General features: G+C 35.6%; 1 protein-coding gene across 1 annotated transcript; it reads left to right on the plus strand.

Moving 5' to 3' along the window:
• The first annotated feature begins 21227 nt into the window (after positions 1-21227).
• On the plus strand, positions 21228-23208 carry LOC120152577 (epoxide hydrolase A-like). Its single transcript, XM_039164778.1, has 5 exons — positions 21228-21344; positions 21459-21673; positions 22060-22227; positions 22330-22565; positions 22698-23208. Exons 1-5 carry the CDS (start codon positions 21275-21277, stop codon positions 22942-22944), a joined length of 936 nt encoding a protein of 311 aa, XP_039020709.1. The 5' UTR covers positions 21228-21274; the 3' UTR covers positions 22945-23208.
• The last annotated feature ends 2228 nt before the right edge of the window (positions 23209-25436 follow it).

Here is a 25436-nt window from a genome sequence, read left to right on the forward strand (position 1 = left end):
TCTTTTTATTTCAGTTGAAAAGAGAAATATTCGTCCTAAAGTATTTTAGGGAGTATTTTCTCTTCAATTGGAAATAAGAGAATATTTTATATTTTCCTTATAATTTTTATTCTATAATATTTGTATGGTTGAATTAGGAATAATGAAATCGTGATTTAAATATATATTCGAATTCTTAGATTTCTACTATTTAGAGACAATATATAATCGATGGGTACCAATTTTGGGCGTTGTGGGGGGTGCTTATCCTTCCCCACACGTAATCGACCCCTGAACTTTTTTTTATTATTACTAAAAATAAATTTCTGGTTATACGTGGATCAATGCATCTTTTAAAATGATGTTTTTCTTAAAAAACTCTTTTAAAAGAAGATTTTTGGGTATTCGACCTACCTAACCCAAAAGGTCGATGACGACTCTGAAACATTTCTTTTACAAAATCGAGTTTTCACAAAATAAGTCGAGACTCGTCGTATCGCCGGAAATCGGTGACGCTTGTATGAATCTTGATATACTGCATGAATATGAAACACAGTTACTGTATGCTTTAATATAACTTTAAGTTCGCACCCCAGATATAAGTTTATGCCTCCATGATAACACACTTTTATTAAAGTACCAAAATGTTTAATATATGTCAAAGGAACCATTACAGAGTGACACATTTCCAACAATTTCCACGTGAATTATAAAATAATTATTAATCTTTTTAACGGTTTCAAAAATATTATTATATTTATTGAAGTTTTACAAAATTATTATTCAATTTTATCAATATGTTATAAAATTATTATTAAATTTATTAAAACTTAATAATTCATCTGTACGCACCAATTTTTTTTACTAAACTTACAGTAGCCTCATGCCTCACCCCTGCCACCAAATAGCTCCCATGTCCCTACGCCTGCAACAAAACCCCATAATATCCGGGGTATTAAAACCCACAATGATCACAAACAGCAACCTAGTATTATATTAGGTTTTTATTTTATATTAAATTTATGTAAGAATATGGATATATAATCCATGGAAAAACAAAAATGTACACAGAGATAGAGGGACAGAAAAAAAAAATTCAGAGCAATCAAAAAGGAAATAGAATTAGTTTTTTTCCAGCAATCTCGTTTGAAGGTATTTCGATGTGTGTTTTTCTTTTTCTTTTTTTTCTGTTGGATGCTAGTTATAAAGTAAAAAAAACAAAAATGAAATAAAATAACGATTTAGGAGAGAGTTTACCTTGCCTGGTCGGTTGAGTTCACGCCGCCGGGGTGTCTTCGTTGTGAAAGGAGAACGTCGAAAACCCTTTTGGTCGTTTAGGGTCATGGTCTTAGTCTCGGTTTAGGGTGGTCTAGGGCCGAATCTGACGAGATATGAGTGTGTGTGACTAACACAAGCGTAGGAGGGCCACCACCGGCGTGGGGTGGCCGAGCTTTGTCTTGGTTTCGGCGTGCAACGCCGTTTGGAGTGAGGAAGAAAGGGGAGGAGTTAGGGCTATTTTCGTGCAGAAATGAGTTCTGGAAAGGGATGGGGTATTGATATTTAAGCTTTTTGGGTAAACCACGCTAAGGTCCCTGGACCTTTAGCGTGTTATACATAATGACCACTAGTTTAGGGTTAAATCACCCTCTTGGTCCTTTCTATTTAATATGATTAGCGTGTTAGTCATTATTTAGGGTTAATCGTGCTTCAGGTCCTCCTAGCTTTAGCGTTTTTTGTGATTTAGTCACCATTTCCTTTTATTTTCTAAGATTTATGAATTAGATGCATGTTTTTTATATTATTTTAATTTAGTCCTCTGTTAGATGTATTATTTTTTTGTTCGAGATTGGCTATTGATATTTATGATATTCCATTTTAGTCCTATGTTTATGGTTTTATTATGATTATGGTGCTTCTACTTGTTATTTTCTGGTTTAATGCTATAATATTTGTTTTATTAATGTTTAAGATATCAAAGTTGCTTTATAATTATTTTGTCACCATGTACTGAATAGATAAATGTATGTTGTTTATTTATACCATTAAAGTATGTTTTATGTAATATGTATCTATTTATGTATTTTATTGTCTCTTACTTCATTATGTATTTATTTAGTATTACATATATATTATATTGTGTAAATGTTATAGTGTTTTATAATAAATATCACGACGTAGGTTAAATATAATATTTAGAAAAATTATATATATATTTATAAAGTAATATAAAGTTAAAAATAAATTTAAAATTGTTCTTTTAATCCATGTGTATTTTTCTCTAAGTGTTTCATTGTATCATATTCTATTTTATTTAAAAGCCTCATTAGCATAACTTAATCGATTAGATAATTGGATTAAGGGTGGTATTTATGTATTTTAAAATATTATGATAGGACAGTCTTAAAACAACTAGATGTCATTTTTCGATATTTTAAAATAAATAAATATCCCACTAGAAAAACCTAAAAATTGATTGCATTTAAAATTAATTAATTTTGGAGGGAAAAGGAAATATTCATTATTTTAAACTTATCGAGACAATTTGCTAATTTTATTAGAGATTAAGTCTCGGTGTTTTTAAATTATTGAATATCTCTTATCTTTTCTAATAATATTCGGATTAATGAATTTAATTTCTTTCTTTGGTAGAATAAATTTTTTTAACATGGAATCCTTAGGAAAACTTATTATATTCTTTTTATTTCAGTTGAAAAGAGAAATATTCGTCCTAAAGTATTTTAGGGAGTATTTTCTCTTCAATTGGAAATAAGAGAATATTTTATATTTTCCTTATAATTTTTGTTCTATAATATTTGTATGGTTGAATTAGGAATAATGAAATCTTGATTTACATATATATTTGAATTCTTAGATTTCTACTATTTAGAGATAATATATAATCGATGGGTACCAATTTTGGGCATTGTGGGGGTGCTTATCCTTCCCCACACGTAATCGACCCCCGAACTTTTTTTTATTATTACTAAAAATAAATTTCTGGTTATATGTGGATCAATGCATCTTTTAAAATGATGTTTTTCTTAAAAAACTCTTTTAAAAGAAGATTTTTGGGTATTCGACCTACCTAACCCAAAAGGTCGATGGCGACTCTGAAACATTTCTTTTACAAAATCGAGTTTTCACAAAATAAGTCGAGACTCGTCGTATCGCCGGAAATCGGTTACGACAGCTTGGCGACTCTGTTGGGGAATCAGAGGCTCAAGCCTTAAATCGATTATATATGGTGTCTATAGTTAGAAATTGAGAATTCAGTTATATTTAATTTACGATTCCTTTGATTCCTTTCAATTGTTATTTAATATCTTTGTATACTAATGAGTGTATTTGATTAATTTTCAGATGTTAAAGTCTCAGATTCGCTTTAGTTCATTTTTGTGTCGTTGTTTGTCAAAGGTTTGAAAATTTCTTCTCACACACAACACTTGCATTGCATAACATAAGCTATATACATGAGCTCTTCCTTTTAAGTGGGAGTGAAAGCGACGTCTTCGTGAGAATTTATTCTCCGTGTCAGACCTAGCAATTAACTTCCGGGGTACATATATCCTATGTCTTCGTGAGAATTTATTCTCCGTGTCAGGCATAGGGAAATGTGCCCCCTCGAATTGAACTCGATCCGCTTAAGCCTATAATGGGTGAGGATTGAGGGTCTGGCTCGCCCAAGGGGGCACCAACAAGGACAATTCAAGTACCTTTACTCTTAGAACCGAATCTCTGCATATAATAAACCATAGAAACCCACCGATTTAAGACCAAGCCGAAACTTTGTCCATAGGTACCCAAATAAGTGTACACAAAGGAGAAATGAACTCTAACCTTTTTTTAAATTTATTTTTATAAATGTATGTGAATTAGAAAATTATGCGATTTAAGGTTTATCTTATTATTTTAAGTATATGGGTTAGAAAGCATGATTGGGTAGGATTGTTATTTATTAAAAAGTATGTTTGGGTAGCTATCATGATGGGTAGGTTTTTTTCCCCCAAAATTTTATTAACTCATTATATGTACTAACTTGTTTCATTTTCTTGTTTCCTTTCATTTTTGATATTTGCATTGCATCATTCAAGATTGAGGGTGTTGATCTTTAGTTAATCATCAAATTGGAAAGCTTTCAGTAATGGACGAAAAGTATTTGAGTCAAATTGTTCAAAACTCTGAGGTACGACAGTGGTCTGAAGCACTACAAAGACAAGAAGGGGACAGTTTGCAAGCCGATCATGTGTCAGAATTATTGGGTTATACTCCTATTTCTCTTAAAAGAAATGACGTCCAAGACTTACAAGACATTTGGGAAAAATGGGAATCAAGTAAGAAACTGCAGTTTTACCAGTGTTATGGGGACATTTCCTATCTGTTGTATGTTGACATAGATGATGAGCTGCTCCGAGCCTTGATTCAATTTTGGAATCCAGGTTACAACTGCTTCACTTTCAATCAAGAAGATATGGTTCCTACCATCGAAGAATATATTGCTTTGTTGCACATAGAAGAGGCTCAAGAGAATCGGATTTATTCCAAGTCCATCAAAACTCAACCCTTCAGAATCAAATTAGCAAAAATTGCGGGAGTGCGCGAGGAATGGGTGGTTGCTCGTACCAAACAAAAAGGCGAAAGCGAAGGTATTTCTTGGACTGCTATTAAAGAAATTATTCAAAGTCATCCTGACGAGAAAATTCGATTTGATCTTTTTGCACTGGGTATTTATGGCTTAGTCATCTTCCCGAAGGCCTTGGGATATATTGAGGCTGCAGTTGTGGATTTATTTGAACAATTACCATAAAAGATCAACCCTGCTCCTGTGATTTTAACAGAGACCTTCCGATCCTTGAATGCTTGTCGAAGGCTTGGAGGTGGTCGATTTTCAGGGTACGCACAACTACTATATGTCTGGATACGTAGTCATTTTTGGAAAATTGAAAAGATTTCATATCATCGTTTTAGTACCAGCTACTCGCCTTTGAGAGAATTCCTCGAGCAAGATTGGCCAAAAGGAGTCACTAAAGACATGTGGATAGATGCCTTTAGAAATATGCGAGACAAGGACATTGTTTAGCGCGCCCATGGCAAATACAAAGTGAACTCCTCTATAAATGTGGTGACTACAATTGGGTGATGCTGCTTGGTTTGTGGGGAGGAATTGGGTACGCACCCCTTTTGGTTTTGAGGCAATATGATGGCCGTCAATTTGTCCCAGTCACTGTTGGATTGCACTCATCTGAATTCGTGTTTCACGGAAACAATTATAAGAAGAACATCCTTGAGGCAGTTAGAGCATGGAAAAAGACTTTCCGTACTAGAGCTGAGGCAGCCAAAGTGATGTTGACGCCAGATTATGAGGAGTGGAGGTATGCTAGAAAGAATGAAAATATTCCTCTACCTGACCAAAATGAGGATATCTCTATGGAAGAAAGAATTCAGATAGTCCCATCAGAGGTAGAGATCTTGAGAACGGAGTTCGAGGCCGAGAAAGAAGGTTGGTCAAAAGAACTGGAACAGATGCGACAAGACAAATACATGTTGAGTATCGATGCTGACTTTCATGCTGCACAATTTGCAATGCTAAAAGTGAGAAAAGAAAAAATAGAATCGGATTTAAAAGATCTGAAGAAGGATTACTACAAGCTGCAAAAATCTAGGTCCACAGTTGGGTCAAGCAGAACCTCAGCACAATTAACCAAGAGTTAAACGAAGAGAAACATCGAGTCAAAAATATGAAGGCAAGAAACGATCGTCTACTCAAGAGCTTAGAGAAAGGGAAGCAAAAAGTAGAAGAGCTTGAACTTGATAAGAGGGAGCGGATCATAAAATATAAAGCTGAGAATCGCGAACCTATGAAAGAATTAAAAAGGGAGAAAGATCGTGTCAAAGAACTGGAAGACGAAAAGAATAGCATTCTTGAGGGGTTCGAGGCTGAGAAGACCATCATGTTCAGAGGATTTGAAGCCGAAATGAATAACATGCTTGTCGAACTTGATGATAGAGGACAAAGAATCGAAGAATTTGATACTGAAAGGAATAGATGGGAATTGGAAAAGCAACACTTCAATACTACGCTTGAAGCAAGGCAAGAAACAACCAACGGATGGATAAAAAGGTGTGGAGACAAAAATACAGAAGTACGAAGTCTCAATCGAAGGATGCAGGAAAGACATTCAAGACTTGAAGAGGATCTGGCTCAGTGTCGGGCTAAAAACACAGAATTCAGTGATTACATCATACAACTCGAAGAATCCTTGTTCCAAGAAAATGTTCTCCGGGGACCGAGTGATCTTCAGGAAAGTCTTGAAGAGAATGCCTTGCTGCGAAAGCGAATTCAACATCTGGAAAGTGCACTGCAGAGTTGTCATGTACGAATTAATGAGCTAGAGCGAAATCTTCAAGGAACTGTTGAACAGTGGCAAAAATGGAATGATTTCTATGAAGAACAAAATGCAGCCAGAAGCAACATGGTAGCCGAGGCCATAATAGAGATGAGTGAAGTTGCCAGATATATTGGAGAACTAGCTGTCGAAGCAAAGGTCATCGATCACCACATCAATCCGGTTTCTAAGTGTGGGAAGAAGATGTTGTGGATGATTAGTGAAATTGCTGAGCTTAATAGAAGAGCTAGGCCGTATCTGTGAACTATTATGTAATGAAACTTTTTGTTGCAATGGATGTTGAACTAAGCCGTATCTGTAGAAGTGAACTATTATGTAATGAAAACTTTTTGTTATAATGGAAGTTGTTCTATGACAATTAACTTTTTGGATCAATACCTCTTGCATACATTTATTCTTCATTTTATTTATTTATGTATGAATTTTAAATATTTCGCATTAAGACATGCATTCATTAATTAAAAGCACCAAAATAATACGATAAGGTTTCAAATCGCATCTACCCTGGCCCCTGTTAGCAACAAAGAAACGCAACATTCTTACTATACCAGGAAAGTGAGTAAGAAGATGGACGACAAATTGGACCGTCTCGAGCAAGAGCAGAAAGATATGCAGGCATAAATGAGAAGTAAATTTGAAAAGATTGAGGCCAATATTGCCAGTTCACAACTGAATATGCTGCAGAAATTAGAGGACCTATTCAAGAAACATGCTGAAAAGAGTCATGCTGGAAATCCCGCCTCCTCTAACCAAGATTCCATACCCCATCCAGGGATCACAACAAAATCTGGTCCTCCTCTTGGTTTCACACCTATACACATCTCTGCTCGTTCTTCGATACCTCAAGAAGCTCGATCTCATGCATATGTTAGCAATGAGAATCAACAACAACAAATGGGATCCACATTCCCAAATAGTTATCAGTCTGTTCTAGGAGTAAGGCTAGGAGAATTTAGTACTGAGCACCTAATCCTAGATCTAAATGAGTTAGCTGAAAAGGAGAAAGCCAATGAAGAAATAACTCAACAGTTGAAGAATTTGGAAGAAAGGGTAAAATCAGTAGAAGTGGTTGAATCATTCTATGGGTTTGACGCTAGAGAGCTGAGTTTGGTCCCAGACTTGATCATCCCTATGAAGTTCAAGGTTCCCGAATTTGAAAAATACGATGGTACCATATGCCCTTCATCTCATATCACCATGTTTTGCCGAAGGATGGCCGGCCATGTGCAAGACGAAAAGCTACTGATTCACTGTTTTCAAGACAGTCTGAAAGGATCTGCCGCCAAATGGTACAACTAATTAACTAGGGCTCACATTAAATCATGGAGAGACTTGGCAAAGGCATTCCTAGAACAGTATCGCCATGTCACAGATATGGTTCCTGATCAGTGGACTCTTCAGAATATGGAAAAGAGAAATAATGAGACTTTCCGACAATATGCCCAGAGGTGGCGTGACGTAGCCGCACAGGTCCAACCCCCTTTACTTGAAAAAGAAGCTACTGTAATTTTTGTCAACACCTTGAAGGCTCCGTACTTAGGGCATTTACTTGGAAATGCCACCAAAAACTTTGCTGATCTAGTTATCTCAGGGGAGCTCATCGAGAACGCTATAAAGAGTGGCAAGATCGAGGCAGTTGATGGGTCTAGTTCAAAAAAACCAGTATACCGGAAAAAAGAAAATGAAGTTAATAATGCAAATGTATACAACAAGAATACTTCAAAAAGTGTCACAATAACCCAACCAAGAGATGAAAGGAATGACACGAGCACCGCCAGAAATGATTCCAAGGGACCTCGCAAGGAGAATGAGAGAATGTCCTTCACACCACTACCAGTACCCTACTCTGAGATATACGCCTCGTTATTAAAGGCGGATGTGGTGCGCTCTTATCGTTTGACTCCTCTGCAACCACCGTACCCTCATTGGTATGACGTAAATGCATATTATGATTACCACGATGGAATTACTGGTCACTCTATTGAGAACTATTTGGCCTTTAAAAAAGTTGTGCAAAATCTGATTAATACTGGGGGATTGCAATTTGATTCACCTGATGTATCGACACACCCACTACCGAATCATGGAGGTAAAGGTGTGAACGCAGTCCATGAGGAGAATAGGAAAAAAATGAAGACATATATTGATGAAATCAAATCTCCCTTCATTTGGGTGTTCCAACAACTTTATCATGTCGGCATGGTTCAACAAGATCCTAAACCAAAGCCCAATGAATGTGAAAATTATTGTGAATATCACCAAGAAGAAGGACACAAAATTCAAATTTGCCCTGAATTTAGGGGGTTACTACAAAAGTTGATGGACAACAAGGAAATAGAATTCTTTGAGAAAGATGAGGAAAAAAGAGGAGAAGATGTCTGCACAACCGAAAATTCCAAGCCAATGCATAAAACAAATAAGCCTGTGGTCATCACTGTGAGACCATCTGCAATGAATTCCACGTCAGTGAAGCCAAAAGTTGTTATCACGACCCCTTCACCATTTCCGTTTAAAGATACCCACAAGGTACCTTGGAACTACACTGCCAATGTTTCAATGATAAGGGGATCTGGTTCGCTAGAGGAAACAAAAGTAGCTGAAGAAAATGATAAAACACCAGGAAACAGCTTGAAGAATGAAATAGTGAGTGAAGTAGGGCACTTTACAAAAAGTGGAAGGTGTTACTCTCCTGAAACATCAAAAGAAGGAGACAAGGGGAAATTGAAAGGAAAAGCTACAGTGGTACCGCAAAGGATATTTAATGATGAGCCCCTACCACTAATCAATGAGTCGGTAACTGAAGCACAAGCACAAGAATTCTTTAAATTCTTAAAACATAGTGAGTATAGTGTAGTAGAGCAGCTACATAAAGAACAAGCACGAATTTCAATTCTGGATCTGTTAATGAATTCTGAAGTATATCGGAATGCTCTACTTAGAGTGCTCAATCAAACATTTGTGCCTGAGGATATAACAGTGAACAAGTTGGATCGAATTGTGGGGCATATAGCTGCAGACAATTACATAACATTCACTAATGATGAAATTCCTGATGGTGGAATGGGATCGGTAAAAGCCCTCAATATCACAACCCACTGCCATGGTCATGTCTTACCAGGTGTTTTGATTGACAATGGGTCGGCACTCAATGTTATGCCTATGGCCACATTACGAAGATTACCAGTGGACAACTCACATATGAGGGCCTACCAAAATGTTGTTAGAGCCTTTGATGGAACCCAGCGGGATGTCTTTGGAAAGATGGAGGTACCATTATTGATTGGACCAACTGTTTACAATATTGATTTTGTGGTAATGGATATCAACCCATCATATAACTGCTTGCTTGGGAGACCATGGATTCATTCTGCAGGGGCAGTCCCTTCGTCATTGCATCAGAAATTGAAATTTGTGACAGATGGCCAGTTAATCAGTATTGGGGCAGAGGAAGAGATCATTGCTTCCGTGACGACTGACACCCCTTACATTGAGACCAATGAGAATGCCCTAGAGTGTTCCTTCAGAGCCTTAGAATTTGTCAACACTACTTTCATTGCTGAAGGAAACAAGATTCCTCACCCGCATTTATCTGAGTGCACTAAGATGACTATGAGCTAAAATTGGAAAGGGTCTCGGTAGATGCTTGCAGGGGACTTTACATCCCAAATTTGTTATGATGAAGAGCGACCGCTTTGGGCTTGGGTTTGAGCCTGATTCTCAGCAAAGAAAGAAAGAATTAAAGAGGAGATGTGAAGTAGGAAGAGCTAGACTGAAAAGAGAGGACATTCCGTGGGATCGTATGTTTTTCCCTCCCTTAAAGAGCTCATTCAAGTTTGGAGGAGTGAACGATATGGAGCAACAGTTAGCCAGTGCAACTGATGAAGGAAAGCAGATGAAAGACAAAGACTTGTTTGACGAAGCCATGGAGGGTTTGGTCATCAACATGATAACTGAGGACGATAAAGCGGGAAAATATTTGGCTAGAATTCGTCCTTGCTTCCCAGGAGAAACGCTGAAAAATTGGACTGCAGAGGATCTCCCTGTAGTTGTTAAGATTAATTCAGAGTAATACCCAGAACTAATCCTTATACTTGTGCCCGCGAGTATTAAGGAATCTTTTTGTAAGGGCAGCTATGTTAACTCTACTTGCTTTCAATGAAAGACATATTTTTGTTTCTCAAATGGCCATCATTATTTACATTTTCATTCTTCATTCTTTGTTCTTCATTCTTTACATTCATTTCATAAATTTTGTCTCTCCTCCCAAATATATATTCGATTCAATTTTTTCCCTTTGCAGGTGTCACAATATCAATAGCATGAATGTTTCTAAATTTAATCCTGAGATAAACTTTGAGCGACCCATATGTCTGGAAGAAATCAATGAGTGTCAGGATGAGGTAGAATGTGATGTTCCTAACGAACTAGTAAGACTGGTGGAAAATGAGGACAAACAGATCTTACCTCACCAGGAGGAGACTGAGATTATAAACTTGGGAACTGATGATGAAAGAGAGAAGTAAAAACGGCAGTGCACTTTCAGTTGAAATAAGACGAGACCTAATAGATATGCTCCAAGAATTCAAAGACATCTTTGCGTGGTCTTACCAAGATATGCCAGGGTTGAGTACAAACATAGTGGTGCACAAGCTTCCAATAAAGCCTGAGTGTAAGCCAGTTCAGCAAAAGCTCAGAAGAATGAGGCCAGAAATACTGTTAAAAATTAAAGAGGAAGTGATGAAACAGATTGATGCAGGGTTTCTTCAGGCAACAAAATATCCAGAATGGGTCGCTAACATAGTCCCCGTGCCAAAGAAAAATGGAAAAGTTCGCATGTGTGTGGATTATAGAGATCTCAACAGAGCAAGCCCAAAAGACAATTTTCCGTTGCCTCATATAGATACTCTAGTGGATAACACTGATGGGCATTCGTGGTTTTCTTTTATGGATGGCTTCTCTGGCTATAACCAAATCAAAATGAACACTGAAGACATGGAAAAACCCACATTTGTGACTATGTGGGGCACATTTTGCTATAAAGTGATGCCATTTGGTTTGAAAAATGCTGGGGCAACTCACCAAAGAGCTATGGTGACTCTTTTCCACGATATGATGCACAAAGAGATTGAAGTGTACGTAGATGACATGATTGCCAAATCCAAGACTGAAGAAGAACACATTCAAAACTTGAAGAAACTTTTCCAAAGATTGAGAAAATATCAATTGAAACTCAATCCAACTAAATGTACATTCGGGGTAATGTCAGGGAAACTCTTAGGCTTCGTGGTTAGTCAAAAAGGAATTGAGATCAATCCGGACAAAGTAAAGGCCATTCAAGATCTTCCGCCACCTCGTACACAAAAAGAAGTTCGAGGTTTTCTGGGAAGGTTAAATTATATATCTCGATTCATTTCGCAATTAACTGAGAAATGCGACCCAGTTTTCAAGTTGCTTCGAAAGAACAACCCTGAAGTTTGGAATGATGAGTGCCAAAATACTTTAGAGATAATCAAGAAATATTTGTCCAATGCTCCAATTCTGGTATCACCAGTCCCTGGTAAACCATTAATCCTTTACCTAACGGTCTTTGAGAATTCGATGGGGTGTATGTTAAGGCAGCACGATGAATCTGGAAGGAAAGAGAGAGCCATCTATTATTTAAGCAAAAAGTTCACAGATTGTGAGATCCGATATCCGCCAATTCAAAAGTTATGTTGTGCTTTGGTATGGGCTACCAGAAGGCTCAGGTAATACATGTTGTACCATACTACCTGGTTGATATCCAAACTTGACCCATTGAAATATTGATGGAATCACCGGCTCTAACTGGTAGATTGGCTAAGTGGCAGATGTTGTTATCAGAATTTGACATTGTGTATGTAAACAAAAAAGCGGTCAAAGGGAGTGTCATAGCAGATTTTCTTGCAAGTCGTGCCTCGGATGATTATGAGTCCTTAAACTTTAATTTTCCTGACGAAGATCTGATGTGCGTCACAACCGAGGATGACGAGGAATTGGAGTTGTACTAATTTCCCCGGAAGATGTATACTATCCTTTTACAAGCAGATTGGAGTTCTTTTGCACCAATAATATGGCAGAATATGAGGCTTGTTCCATGGGGTTAAGAGCGGCCATGGAAAGAAGAATTAAAGAGCTCAAAGTATATGGAGATTCCTCACTGGTGGTGTACCAATTGCGTGGAGAATGGAAGACAAGAGATCCGAAGTTAGTGGAATACAAAAGATTGATCCTTGAATTGATAAAAGAATTTGAAGATGTCACTTTCAATTATCTACCTAGAGAAGATAATCAAATGGCAGATGCTTTGGCCACACTGGCTGTAATGTTTCAAGCAAATAGAAAAGCTGACATGACACCAATTAAAATGCAAATATATAAAACCCCGGCACACTGTTATAGCCTAGAAGAAGAGGTAGATGGTCGTCCATGGTATTATGACATCTTGCAATACATCAAGCATCAAACTTACCCACAACAGGCGTCTGAGATTGATAAAAAGACAATAAGGAGAATGGCTGTTGGATATATCTTGGATGGGGAAGTTTTGTACAGAAAGGGTAGTGATCAAGTTTTGATGAGATGCATGGATGCCCAAGAAGCAAGAAGTATACTTGAAGATGTGCATGAAGGGATATGTGGAACACATACAAATGGGCTTTCTATGGCCAAGAAGATCATGAGATACGGATACTATTGGGCCACTATGCATTCAGACTGTGTTGATTACGCAAGAAGATGTCACAAATGTCAAGTCTATGGAGATAAGATCCATACAACTCCGTCACCTTTGCACGTGATGACTGCACCATGGCCGTTTTCTATGTGGGGTATGGATGTCATTAGGGCAATTACACCAAAGGCTTCGAATGGACATCGCTTCATACTTGTGGCAATTGATTACTTCACTAAGTGGGTTGAGGCCGCCTCATATGCCAATATCACGAGATCTACAGTTTGCAAATTCATAAAAAAAAGGATAATTTGTCGGTATGGGCTGCAGAAAGAATCATCACAGATAACGCCACCAATCTGAATAACACAATGATGGTAGAACTTTGTGCTCAGTTCAAGATAAAACATTCTAATTCAGTGACTTATCGTCCAAAGATAAATGGAGCAGTGGAACCAACAAATAAAAATATTAAGAGGATCATTACAAAGACCACCGATACTTATAGAGATTGGCACGACAAATTACCCTTTGCTTTGTATGCATATCGAACTACAGTGCGAACTTCGATAGGGACAACACCTTTCTCTTTAGTCTATGGGATGGAGGCAGTCTTGCCAGTGGAAGTGGAAATCCCATCACTTTGAATTTTGAAAGAGGTGAAGTTGGATGAAGCTGAATGGGTTCAGGCTCGGTTTGACCAGTTGAATCCCATTGAAGAAAAGAGATTAAAAGCTATTTGCCACGGTCAGATGTATCAGAAACGGATGATGAGAGCTCATGATAAGAAGATTCATCCAAGAGAATTTCGAGTGGGTGATCTAGTGCTAAAAAAGATCCTGCCAATTCATAAAGATTTCCGAGGGAAATGGATGCCTAATTGGGAAGGTCCATATGTTGTCAATAAGGCCTTTTCTGGGGGAGCGATGATTTTGGCAGAGATGGATGGAAAAAAACTGAGAAATCCGGTAAACTCAGATTCTGTCAAGAAGTACTATGCTTGAAAAAAAAAGAGAATGAATGAAAAAATGAAAAAGTGAAAAAGAAAAAATAAAAAAATGAAAAAATGAAAAAAAAGAGAAAAAAAGAGAAAAAAATGAAAAAAATGAAAAATGAAAAAATGAAAAGAAAAAGAAAAAGGAGGGTTCGTGATGAAAATCCACAAAGGACATCTTGAAACCAAAGGAAGGCTTTGAGTTGAAAACCTGAAAAGACGGCTCAAAGGCATTTTGAGATTAGGCATCAGGCAGATAAACCCTCTCGACAGTATGATATTTTGAGAGAAGCTTCACGTCTACAGACATTCTGGCAACCCTTGAAGTCCTCCAGACAGAAGCTCAATTCAATGCTCCGAGTTATATCAAGTGGATTGGTTCAGGAATACTCGTGCTAGTGACTTATAGGGACATCTGACTTGTAGTTCTAAATTTCCACTATTTATATGATTGTCATCACTTTGTAAAATCAATTCCTTGTCAGTAAATTCGAAGTTTGTTATTTCAAGCCCAATTCTATTCGTTCTGTACATACACATAAACATCTTGTAAGTAGATTGACATAACATTAAAAAGAAAATAAAAGATTTCTTGGTATTACTTTGAACTAATATTTCTAGTACAGAGAGTCTAAAGTAAGTCAGGACCCTAATACTCGTGTATATAGTCGGAGAGTGCAGGGTAAAACATGGCTAAAGAAATGCATGTGAATTGAAATCTCGAAGAGTACATTAAAAACAATGATATTTTGGTATGTGCTACGACTGGATTTTGTCAAGAAATTATCTACCTGACAGAGATGAGCAGTTCAAATGGAAGCAGAAAAGGATTTATATGGGAACGAGAGAAATGAGAACTTATATAAAGTAGCCCAAGTGAAATAAAAATGAAAATCAAATGATGCATTTGAATTGAAGATTTGCATGACAACAGAGCTCACCATATTAAAACGACATCATGCATACATCAGTAGGCATCTATAAATAGGAGCATACTCACCCATTCATGTTCATTGAAATGCTTTGACAGAAATGCAGGGATATTCAACAACAATCAAATCCACCACAGAAGGAGGTGACCCAACATTTCCAGAAGAGTTCATAATGAGAAGAACTCGTCCTAAAGGAGAAGGTTCGTAATGAGAAGAGCCTGTTCCTTTCAAATCCACCACAGAAGGAGGTGACCCAACATTTCCAGAAGAGTTCATAATGAGAAGAACTCGTCATAAAGGAGAAGGTTCGTAATGAGAAGAGCCTGTTCCTTTCAAATCCACCACAGAAGGAGGTGACCCAACATTTCCAGAAGAGTTCATAATGAGAAGAACTCGTCCTAAAGGAGAAGGTTCGTAATGAGAAGAACTTGTTCCTTTCAAATCCACCACAGAAGGAGGTGACCCAACATTTCCAGAAGAGTTCATAATGAGAAGAACTCGTCCTAAAGGAGAAGGTTCGTAATGAGAAGAGCCTGTTCCTTTCAAATCCACCGCAGAAGGAGGTGAACCAACATTTCCAGAAGAGTTCATAATGAGAAGAACTCGTCCTAAAGGAGAAGGTTCGTAATGAGAAGAGTATGTTCCTTTCAAATCCACCGCAGAAGGAGGTGAACCAATATTTCCAGAAGAGTTCATAATGAGAAGAACTCGTCTTAAAAGAGAAGGTTTGTAATGAGAATAGCATGTTCCTTTCAAATTCACCCCAGAAGGAGGTGAATCGACATTTCCAGAAGAGTTCATAATGAGAAGAAATCATCCGACAAAAGAAGAACTTGTTCAACCTTAGCTCAATTCATCGCATATGAGTTGAATTAGAAACACCTCACTCGAGGGATCAACATTGCCAGTGGAGAGTTCATAATGAGAAGAACTCATCTGATGAGGGAGAAGAAGTTCATAATGAGAAGAACTTGTTCAACCTTGGTGATTTCATCATATAAGGAAGTGGATTGACATCCCCAGCGAAGAAGTTTATAATGAGAGGAGCTTGTTCGACCTATTGCTCGATTCACACACTTCGAATCAGCAATACCTCGCTCGAGGGATTAGCATTTTCAATGGAGAGTTTGTAAGAAGAACTCATCTGATGAGAGAAAAGAAGTTCATAATGAGAAGAACTTGTTCAACCTTAACTTGTTTCCATCGCATACGGAGTTGGAACAACACCAACATTCTGTTCATCGCAGAATGAGGTGGATCAACATTTTCATTTCACTCAAATCCATCACATAAGAATTTGGATCAGCATCACCTTGAGTCAACCATCGCAGAAGATAGTGGATTGACGTCCCCAGCGAAGAGTTCATAATGAGAAGAACTCACCCGATAGGAAGAACTTGGAGCTTGAGTGTTTGACAGTTCGATCAGAAGAAAAATTGGTGCTTTATGTCTTTGCTCTATTCCTGTTCCACAACAACGAGCAAAGAGGGGCAGCTGTACGCACCAATTTTTTTTACTAAACTTACAGCAGCCTCATGCCTCACCCCTGCCACCAAATAGCTCCCATGTCCCTACGCCTGCAACAAAACCCCATAATATATGGGGCATTAAAACCCACAATGATCACAAACAGCAACCTAGTATTATATTAGGTTTTTATTTTATATTAAATTTATGTAAGAATATGGATATATAATCCATGGAAAAATAAAAATGTACACAGAGACAGAGGGACAGAAAAAAAAAATTCAGAGCAATCAAAAAGGAAATACAATCAGTTTTTTCCAGCAATCTCGTTTGAAGGTATTTCGATGTGTGTTTTTATTTTTCTTTTTTTTTCTGTTGGATGCTAGTTATAGGGTAAAAAAACAAAAATGAAATAAAATAACGATTTAGGAGAGAGTTTACCTTGCCCGGTCGGTTGAGTTCACGCCGCCGGGGTGTCTTCGTTGTGAAAGGAGAGCGTCAGAAACCCTTTTGGTCGTTTAAGGTCGTGGTCTTAGTCTCGGTTTAGGGTGGTCTAGGGCTGAATCTGGCGAGATTTGAGTGTGTGTGACTAACACGAGCGTAGGAGGGCCACCACCGACGTGGGGTGACCGAGCTTTGTCTTGGTTTCGGCGTGCAACATCGTTTGGAGTGAGGAAGAAAGGGGAGGAGTTAGGGCTATTTTCGTACAGAAATGAGTTCTGGAAAGGGATGGGGTATTGATATTTAAGCTTTTTGGGTAAACCACGCTAAGGTCCCTGGACCTTTAGCGTGTTATACACAATGGCCACTAGTTTAAGGTTAAATCACCCTCTTGGTCCTTTCTGTTTAATATGATTAGCGTGTTAGTCATTATTTAGGGTTAATCGTGCTTCAGGTCCTCTTAGCTTTAGCGTTTTTTGTGATTTAGTCACCATTTCCTTTTATTTTCTAAGATTTATAAATTAGATGCATGTTTTTATATTATTTTAATTTAGTCCTCTGTTAGATGTATTATTTTTTTGTTCGAGATTGGCTATTGATATTTATGATATTCCATTTTAGTCCTATGTTTATGGTTTTATTATGATTATGGTGTTTCTACTTGTTATTTTCTGGTTTAATGCTATAATATTTGTTTTATTAATGTTTAAGATATCAAAGTTGCTTTATAATTATTTTGTCACCATGTACTGAATAGATAAATGTATATTGTTTATTTATACCATTAAAGTATGTTTTATGTAATATGTATCTATTTATGTATTTTATTGTCTCTTACTTCATTATGTATTTATTTAGTATTACATATATATTATATTGTGTAAATGTTATAGTGTTTTATAATAAATATCATGACGTAGGTTAAATATAATATTTAGAAAAATTATATATATATTTATAAAGTAATATAAAGTTAAAAATAAATTTAAAATTGTTCTTTTAATCCATGTGTATTTTTCTCTAAGTGCTTCATTGTATCATATTCTATTTTATTTAAAAGCCTCATTAGCATAACTTAATCGATTAGATAATTGGATTAAGAGTGGTATTTATGTATTTTAAAATATTATGATAGGACAGTCTTAAAACAACTAGATGTCATTTTTCGATATTTTAAAATAAATAAATATCCCACTAGAAAAACCTAAAAATTGATTACATTTAAAATTAATTAATTTTGGAGGGAAAAGGAAATATTCATTATTTTAAACTTATCGAGACAATTTGCTAATTTTATTAGAGATTATGTCTCGGTGTTTTTAAATTATTGAATATCTCTTATCTTTTCTAATAATATTCGGATTAATGAATTTAATTTTTTTTCTTTGGTAGAATAAATTTTTTTTAACATGGAATCCTTAGGAAAAATTATTATATTCTTTTTATTTCAGTTGAAAAGAGAAATATTCGTCCTAAAGTATTTTAGGGAGTATTTTCTCTTCAATTGGAAATAAGAGAATATTTTATATTTTCCTTATAATTTTTATTCTATAATATTTGTATGGTTGAATTAGGAATAATGAAATCGTGATTTAAATATATATTCGAATTCTTAGATTTCTACTATTTAGAGACAATATATAATCGATGGGTACCAATTTTGGGCGTTGTGGGGGGTGCTTATCCTTCCCCACACGTAATCGACCCCTGAACTTTTTTTTATTATTACTAAAAATAAATTTCTGGTTATACGTGGATCAATGCATCTTTTAAAATGATGTTTTTCTTAAAAAAACTCTTTTAAAAGAAGATTTTTGGGTATTCGACCTACCTAACCCAAAAGGTCGATGGCGACTCTGAAACATTTCTTTTACAAAAATCGAGTTTTCACAAAATAAGTCGAGACTCGTCGTATCGCCGGAAATCGGTGACGCTTGTATGAATCTTGATATACTGCATGAATATGAAACACAGTTACTGTATGCTTTAATATAACTTTAAGTTCGCACCCCAGATATAAGTTTATGCCTCCATGATAACACACTTTTATTAAAGTACCAAAATGTTTAATATATGTCAAAGGAACCATTACAGAGTGACACATTTCCAACAATTTCCACGTGAATTATAAAATAATTATTAATCTTTTTAACGGTTTCAAAAATATTATTATATTTATTGAAGTTTTACAAAATTATTATTCAATTTTATCAATATGTTATAAAATTATTATTAAAGTTATTAAAACTTAATAATTCATCATAATATTATAATGATCTTTTTATAATAAAATTAATAAATATAATGACTATTTAAATCTTGAAAATATGACTAATTAAATTTAAGATTTTTTAAAAAATAATATTTTTTTATCATTGAAATTACTTGATAAATAAAAATATATAGTATCTTATTTTCATATACTATTGCACTTAAAAATATTTTTTTAAATAATTGAATTATTATAAAATAATATCTATTAAAAAATTAATCATTAATAATATATACACACTTTATAAACACTAATTAAACCCAAAATTTCTTTAAAAAATAGATTTAATCAACGAGTCGACTTAATCGATTCACCTTTAAAAAGGTTAAAACTCAGCTTGTAGAAAGGGAATTAGGATTTTTTTTATTGGATTTGATTTTGAGGGCAATTAGTGTCAAGACACTTAGTTGCTGGTTGCGCCCAGATGTCTTGAGACCCTAATAAGTAAGCTGATCGGGTGTACATTTCTGATACAGTTTTGAATCTCACCCCAAATGTCCAAGGGTATTATAGGTAGGCTATAGTGGTGTGTGTCCCGAGATGCAGAACGCTTTGATCTCACCATGGTGTCTATCTTAGCTTTACATGTTAATTTTCTCATATGGTTATGTCTCTGCTTGCTAGCATACTCATGTAGTGAATGCACGTAGTATAATATATTTATTAGTGTGGCATTGAGCTTATGAGCTCAACTTTTGAGATTTGTTTCCATGAGTAAGTTCTTAGGAGATCTGGACCATTATCTCTATTAGTGTTTCTAGACTTGTCGAGACACCAAAATACGTCTTGAGTTTATTTAGAAGGTATGTACCGTTTATAGATCTTATGTATTTGAGTCGTAACTCTATTTTAAAATATTTGATTTGTACTATTCATGAATATACTGGGAACTTCCCACTTTTACAAATTTAAATTTTTATGTTTTATGGATGGCGATTTAAATAGTGATTTCATAGTTTTTTTTATAAAAAAATTTGGATTAACCACTTTGATGGTCCCGTGTAATATTTTAGTATGTCGATCTTCGAGTCAGATCAGATTAGGGGTTACAAATTTAGTCCCATTTTTTCCGACTTAAACTTGAATACAACATCAATCTTGTGGTTTCCTGGATCAACGCTCTGTATCCTGCCCCATCTTATTGTAGTTCTGATTGTGCTTTATGCCATCAGCTATGCTGTAAATATTCTTGAAAGGTTCAAGTCACCTCCAGAGATTCAAACGGTTATGTTGATGTTTCGGCTAAGAAAGGGATCCCTTTAACTTAGTTGGTGCATATCACCTCTCTCGTTTCTGCATTTAAGTATATGGAAGTTTTTTAACGAGGCCCGTGTTAATGTTGTGTTCGGTTGCAGGTCCTTTTGATATTAATCAAACACCTACTTTTAAAAAAAATACTAGGTGATAACAGTTCAAGATCAAATGCATGAACAATGAATTGCCCGAATACGAGAAAATGCAACTTTTTTTATTTGCGAGAACTCGAGTGGTATCGAAGTTAGATAGATACATAGAGTTTGAGGTATTTTCCGGTTAAATGAACATTGGGTTTACGTTTAAAATGATGAGACACATTTGGAGGGCAATTTGAGAATCATTGGCCTCCGGCGACTGTGGTCGACATGGTGGCCGAAACCTGGTTCTTTCAAGTTGAGGAGAGAAATGGGGTGAAAGGAGTAGAAAAAGAAGGAAAGGGGGGAAATAAAGAAAAATAAGAAAAATATTTTTTATTTGTCATTTTTGTTTAAAGTTATTTTTTTATAAAATCCAAAACTACATAATTTTAGTTTTGGTTGCCATGTCATAACTCATAACGACATTAATTATTTAACGGTAGAGTGACCACACAAGAGCAATTCGAAAGTTGAGTGAGTAAATTGATAAGTTTTAAAGTTCAGTGACCAAAATAGGATAGGAGAGAACGTTCAGTGACGATTTATTAATTTACCCTAGAAAATTATAATTTAATGATATACTATACTTGGAATTTTACCATGAATGGGCTTTAGTTTGGTACTTCACTGTTGAACTAATAAAGAACAGAACAGAGACTGGGTGTGAATAAAGCACTTGATTGAAAATAGAAGAAAAACAATGGAGCAAATCCAGCACAACTTCGTCACTGTTCGAGGCCTAAAGTTTCACGTTGCAGAGCTCGGGATTGGTAAAAAAAAAAAATGGGTTCATCTTCGATTTGATATTCCCCGCTTCTTTTACTAAAAACGTTGACTTTTTCTTCTTGGATGATTTAGCTTGTTATTTTGGGTTCAATCTTCAGGCTCTACCGTGGTGCTCTTCTTACATGGGTTCCCGGAGATATGGTATTCATGGCGACACCAGATGATAGCACTCGCCGGTGCCGGATTCCGGACCCTTGCACCCGATTACAGAGGCTACGGACTATCCGACATACCTCCCGAACCCGAGAAAACAACCTTTGCTGACATCATCGCCGACCTTGTTGCTATCTTAGATCACCTCGGAGTTACTAAGGTCAAATTTCCCGACTTCTACAGAGTTCGAATGTGTTAGGATTTGCATTTCTGGTGTTTTTCCCTTTATCAGATTTATGCGCACCATGTTACTGTCATTTTTCCCCATTAATATAGGGTGATTATAAATTTAGATACTAAAATGAAATAAAAGTGATAGTTTGGAAAGGGATAGAGGATATGAGATTATAACAACTTTTTATGCATTTTCTTGTATTATCTATTGCATTTAATAACTACCGAGACTAATCAACAAGGCCTTGGAATGCTTATCTGTTGATTTGTCAATGGTTGATGCGTGTGTTGAGTTGGGTTAGGCTGCCCTTGGGTCATAACTCATAACAGATTCTTTACCATTTTTGCTTTGCTACTTGTTTATGAGCGCAGGTTTTTGTTGTTGCCAAGGATTTTGGAGTCAGACCTGCTTATCTGTTAACTCTCCTTCACCCCCATCGAGTCTCGGGTGTTATAACGGTTGGAGCTCCACATATGCCTTTGGGACCTCGCAAGTACGGAGAGTCTCTCCCTGAAGGCTTCTACATTTTAAGATGGAGGGTATGTTTTGGATTACTGATTGTTGAAATGCTATGCAAGTAATTGGAATGAAAATGACTCTTCTTACTTGATTAACTTGTGTTCCGTTCGGATTTCCCGAAGGAACCTGGGCGAGCGGAAGCCGACTTCGGACGGTTCGATGCTAAAACTGTCGTAAGGAACATCTACATACTATTCTCCAAAAGTGAAATACCGATCGCAGCCGAGAACCAGGAGGTAATGGATTTGGTGGATGCTTCTGTTCCTCTTCCACCTTGGTTCACCGAGGAAGATCTCGCCACATATGGGGCTTTATACGAGAAATCCGGATTCAAGACTGCATTGCAAGTCCCATATAGGTATGCTGTTGTGTTCGGAACCATTCGCGTGCCCTTTACTCCTTCTGTCATCATGCATATGCTAGAGCAGCTAGCTAATCATACCATACCATATAGTCATGCAAAAAGGCAATGATTTTAATGTCTTTGTAGGTCATATGATGAAGACTTTGGCATATCAAATCCGATGGTTAAAGTTCCGGCATTACTGATAATGGGGTGCAAAGATTATTTCTTTAAATTTCCTGGGATAGAAGAATACATAAAGTCTGGGAAGGCAAAAGAATTGGTACCTAATTTGGATATAATATATTTGCCTGAAGGAACCCACTTTGTTCAAGAGCAGTCACCGGAACTGGTTAACGGTCTGATCCTCGACTTCCTCAAGAGCCGTTTGTGACATTGCCGGTCATCGGCGAACGATGTCCGAGATATCCGTGGCGTTTCTTGATGAAACACAGTTGCTGTATGGTTTGATGTACCGGAATAAATTAAGTCACACTATAAAGTGGTGAATTTAAGACTTTAATTCATTTTAGGTTTAATTTAATTCGCTATTAGTATTAGTCCAGATCAACATATCATTTGGAAGTCGATCGCTTGATATTCAGGACAAGTCATCTCTATATTTGGACTTTAAATAGCATAATAGTTTTTTTTTGAATTATTTGCTAATGATAATTTTATAAATTACTTGCAATTAGAGATGCACATAGCCGGATTTAAATCCGATCCGGATCGGATAAAAACCGATCCGGTTTTTTCACTAAGTCAAAAAATCGGTTTATAAAAAAACCGGTTTGGAGGGCCGGATGATGTAACCGGTTTCGGTTTGAAAAAAACCGGTTTTTTTAAAAAACCGATTTTTAATCCGGTAAAAAATCCGGTCATCCAAATTTTTAAACCTCAGATCGGATTTTTAAACCCTAGACCGGATTTTTTTCGGATAAAAAACCAATTTTTTATCCGATTTTTTTCAAACCGATTTTTAATCCGGTAAAAAATTCGGTCGTCCAATTTTTTCCCAAACCGGTTATACTATCCGGTTTTAAAATATCCGATCCTGTTTAAAAAAAACGGTTTTTCTCAAATCCGATTTCAAATATTTTTTACGTAAAATCGGATATTCAAATTTTTTGTGCACCTTTACTTGCAATATCAAGTTTTGAGGATAACGTTAATAATAAATTAGAATAAACAAATTTGGGGAAGAAAACATATGGAAAAAAGGGGAATTGATATTTTATCACTGAATTATCTTGGGTTTACAAAAAGACCCATGACTAGTAATTCCCTGAAACAAAAGTGATCATTTGTGTAGTTTATCCTTAAAAAAATAGGTTAACTACAGCCCTTAGTCCATGAAGTCTCTAAAACTTTTGAAATTGAAAACTTTTAGAGTTTAGTGACCAAAATAGAAGAGAATAAAATAGTTGAGTGATGAATAGAATAATTTACCCAATTTATAACAATAGGAATTAACGGAACCATTGGTCAATGACGAAAAACATTGGTTAAAGGGTTATATTGATTTTTTTTTTCGAGTTGGAAGGCCACATTGATCCAAAAAATAGAATGAGGGTTGCATTGATTTTTTTTTTTTGAAAGTTCAAGGATCTTGGGTGTCTTTTTGCCTAAATTTTATTTATACTTGTCTATACGAAATTTTTTTGTTATTAATATATATGCGTCAACATTGAACGTATTAATAAATTATTTATAATGACTTGGGGCAGATTCAATCGACTCTCTAAGAGATTAAGTGCATCCTCATTATTTTAATTATAAAAAATAGTTTAAAGTGTTAAGGGGGCGTTTAGTTCGCGAAAAAGATCATTTAATGGAAAAGATTATTATCTTAATTCTATATATTATTCCCTTGAATTCTTTTCCATAATCTTAATTCTATATACTATTCCCTTGAATTCTTTTTAAATAGTTTAAGGTGATCATAAAGTAGTATCACAGAAATCATTCAATCAGTTCATTACCTTAAAAAATTATTTAATATATGTTTAGAATTTTTTTAATCATTGAAAACATACAGACATTCTATAAACACAATTGCTCAAATATAAAATCTTAAAATAAAATAACATTTTTTTAGTAATTGAGACTGTAACGTCTCTGTCGCGGTCGTCTTTCGGTTGGGCCCAGAATTGGGCTTCGAGTTGAATGAAACGGGTTAGAGTCACCACCGATTATTTTAAAATGATATTTAGGTAGATTGAACACCATCTTACATGATATGCGTTTTACCAGAAATGTGTTGGGTTCGGGAGTCGGTTACGGTCAAGGAAGGATTAGCACCCTTGAACCGCCCTTTCGGTACCAATTAATTTGTCGGTTGTATTTAATTGCGAAAATTAAAAATTTAAATTTAAATTGAAATTTAAAAACTCGATTCAAATTACTCACCTTTGATTGATTGGAAAAAAATGTCAGGAAAATAAATAAATTAATAAAATACTAAATTAATAAATTGAAAAAAAGTCAAAAGGAAAAAAGAATTGAATAAAAAAATTAAAGAGAAAAATAAAAATGAGTAAAAATAAAGAGAATAAGTCAAAAGAAAAATAAATGAAAACAAAAAATAATAATATAATAATAAATTAAATTAAATAGATAAGTAATAATAATGAAAATAAAAAACAAAAGAAAAAAGAAAAAGAAAAAAGGAAAAAGGTTAAAGGACCAAAATAAAACAAAATAAACATACATGCTAAATTCAAGATTTAACTAAAAATGAGAAACAGTGACCAAAATTTAAAATTAATAAATGCGATGCGTGAAGTATAATGTAATTAAAACAAAATAGGTAGTATAATGTAATTAAAACACAATAGGTAACCAAAACAAAAATTTGTAAAACACGGAGGCCCCTGGTGCACA

Source organism: Hibiscus syriacus, unplaced genomic scaffold, assembly GCF_006381635.1.
Source record: "Hibiscus syriacus cultivar Baekdansim isolate YM2019G1 unplaced genomic scaffold, ASM638163v2 tig00111092_pilon, whole genome shotgun sequence".
Classification (NCBI taxonomy): Eukaryota; Viridiplantae; Streptophyta; class Magnoliopsida; order Malvales; family Malvaceae; genus Hibiscus; species Hibiscus syriacus.

What these genes read in the sequence shown, in the direction of transcription:
- LOC120152577 (XM_039164778.1), top strand. Translation starts at nt 21,275, where the DNA reads ATGGAGCAAATCCAGCACAACTTCGTCACTGTTCGAGGCCTAAAGTTT. An exon ending in CGTTGCAGAGCTCGGGATTG is followed by an intron (nt 21,345 to 21,458) that starts GTAAAAAAAAAA and finishes TTCAATCTTCAG; the next exon opens with GCTCTACCGTGGTGCTCTTC. An exon ending in GCATTGCAAGTCCCATATAG is followed by an intron (nt 22,566 to 22,697) that starts GTATGCTGTTGT and finishes ATGTCTTTGTAG; the next exon opens with GTCATATGATGAAGACTTTG.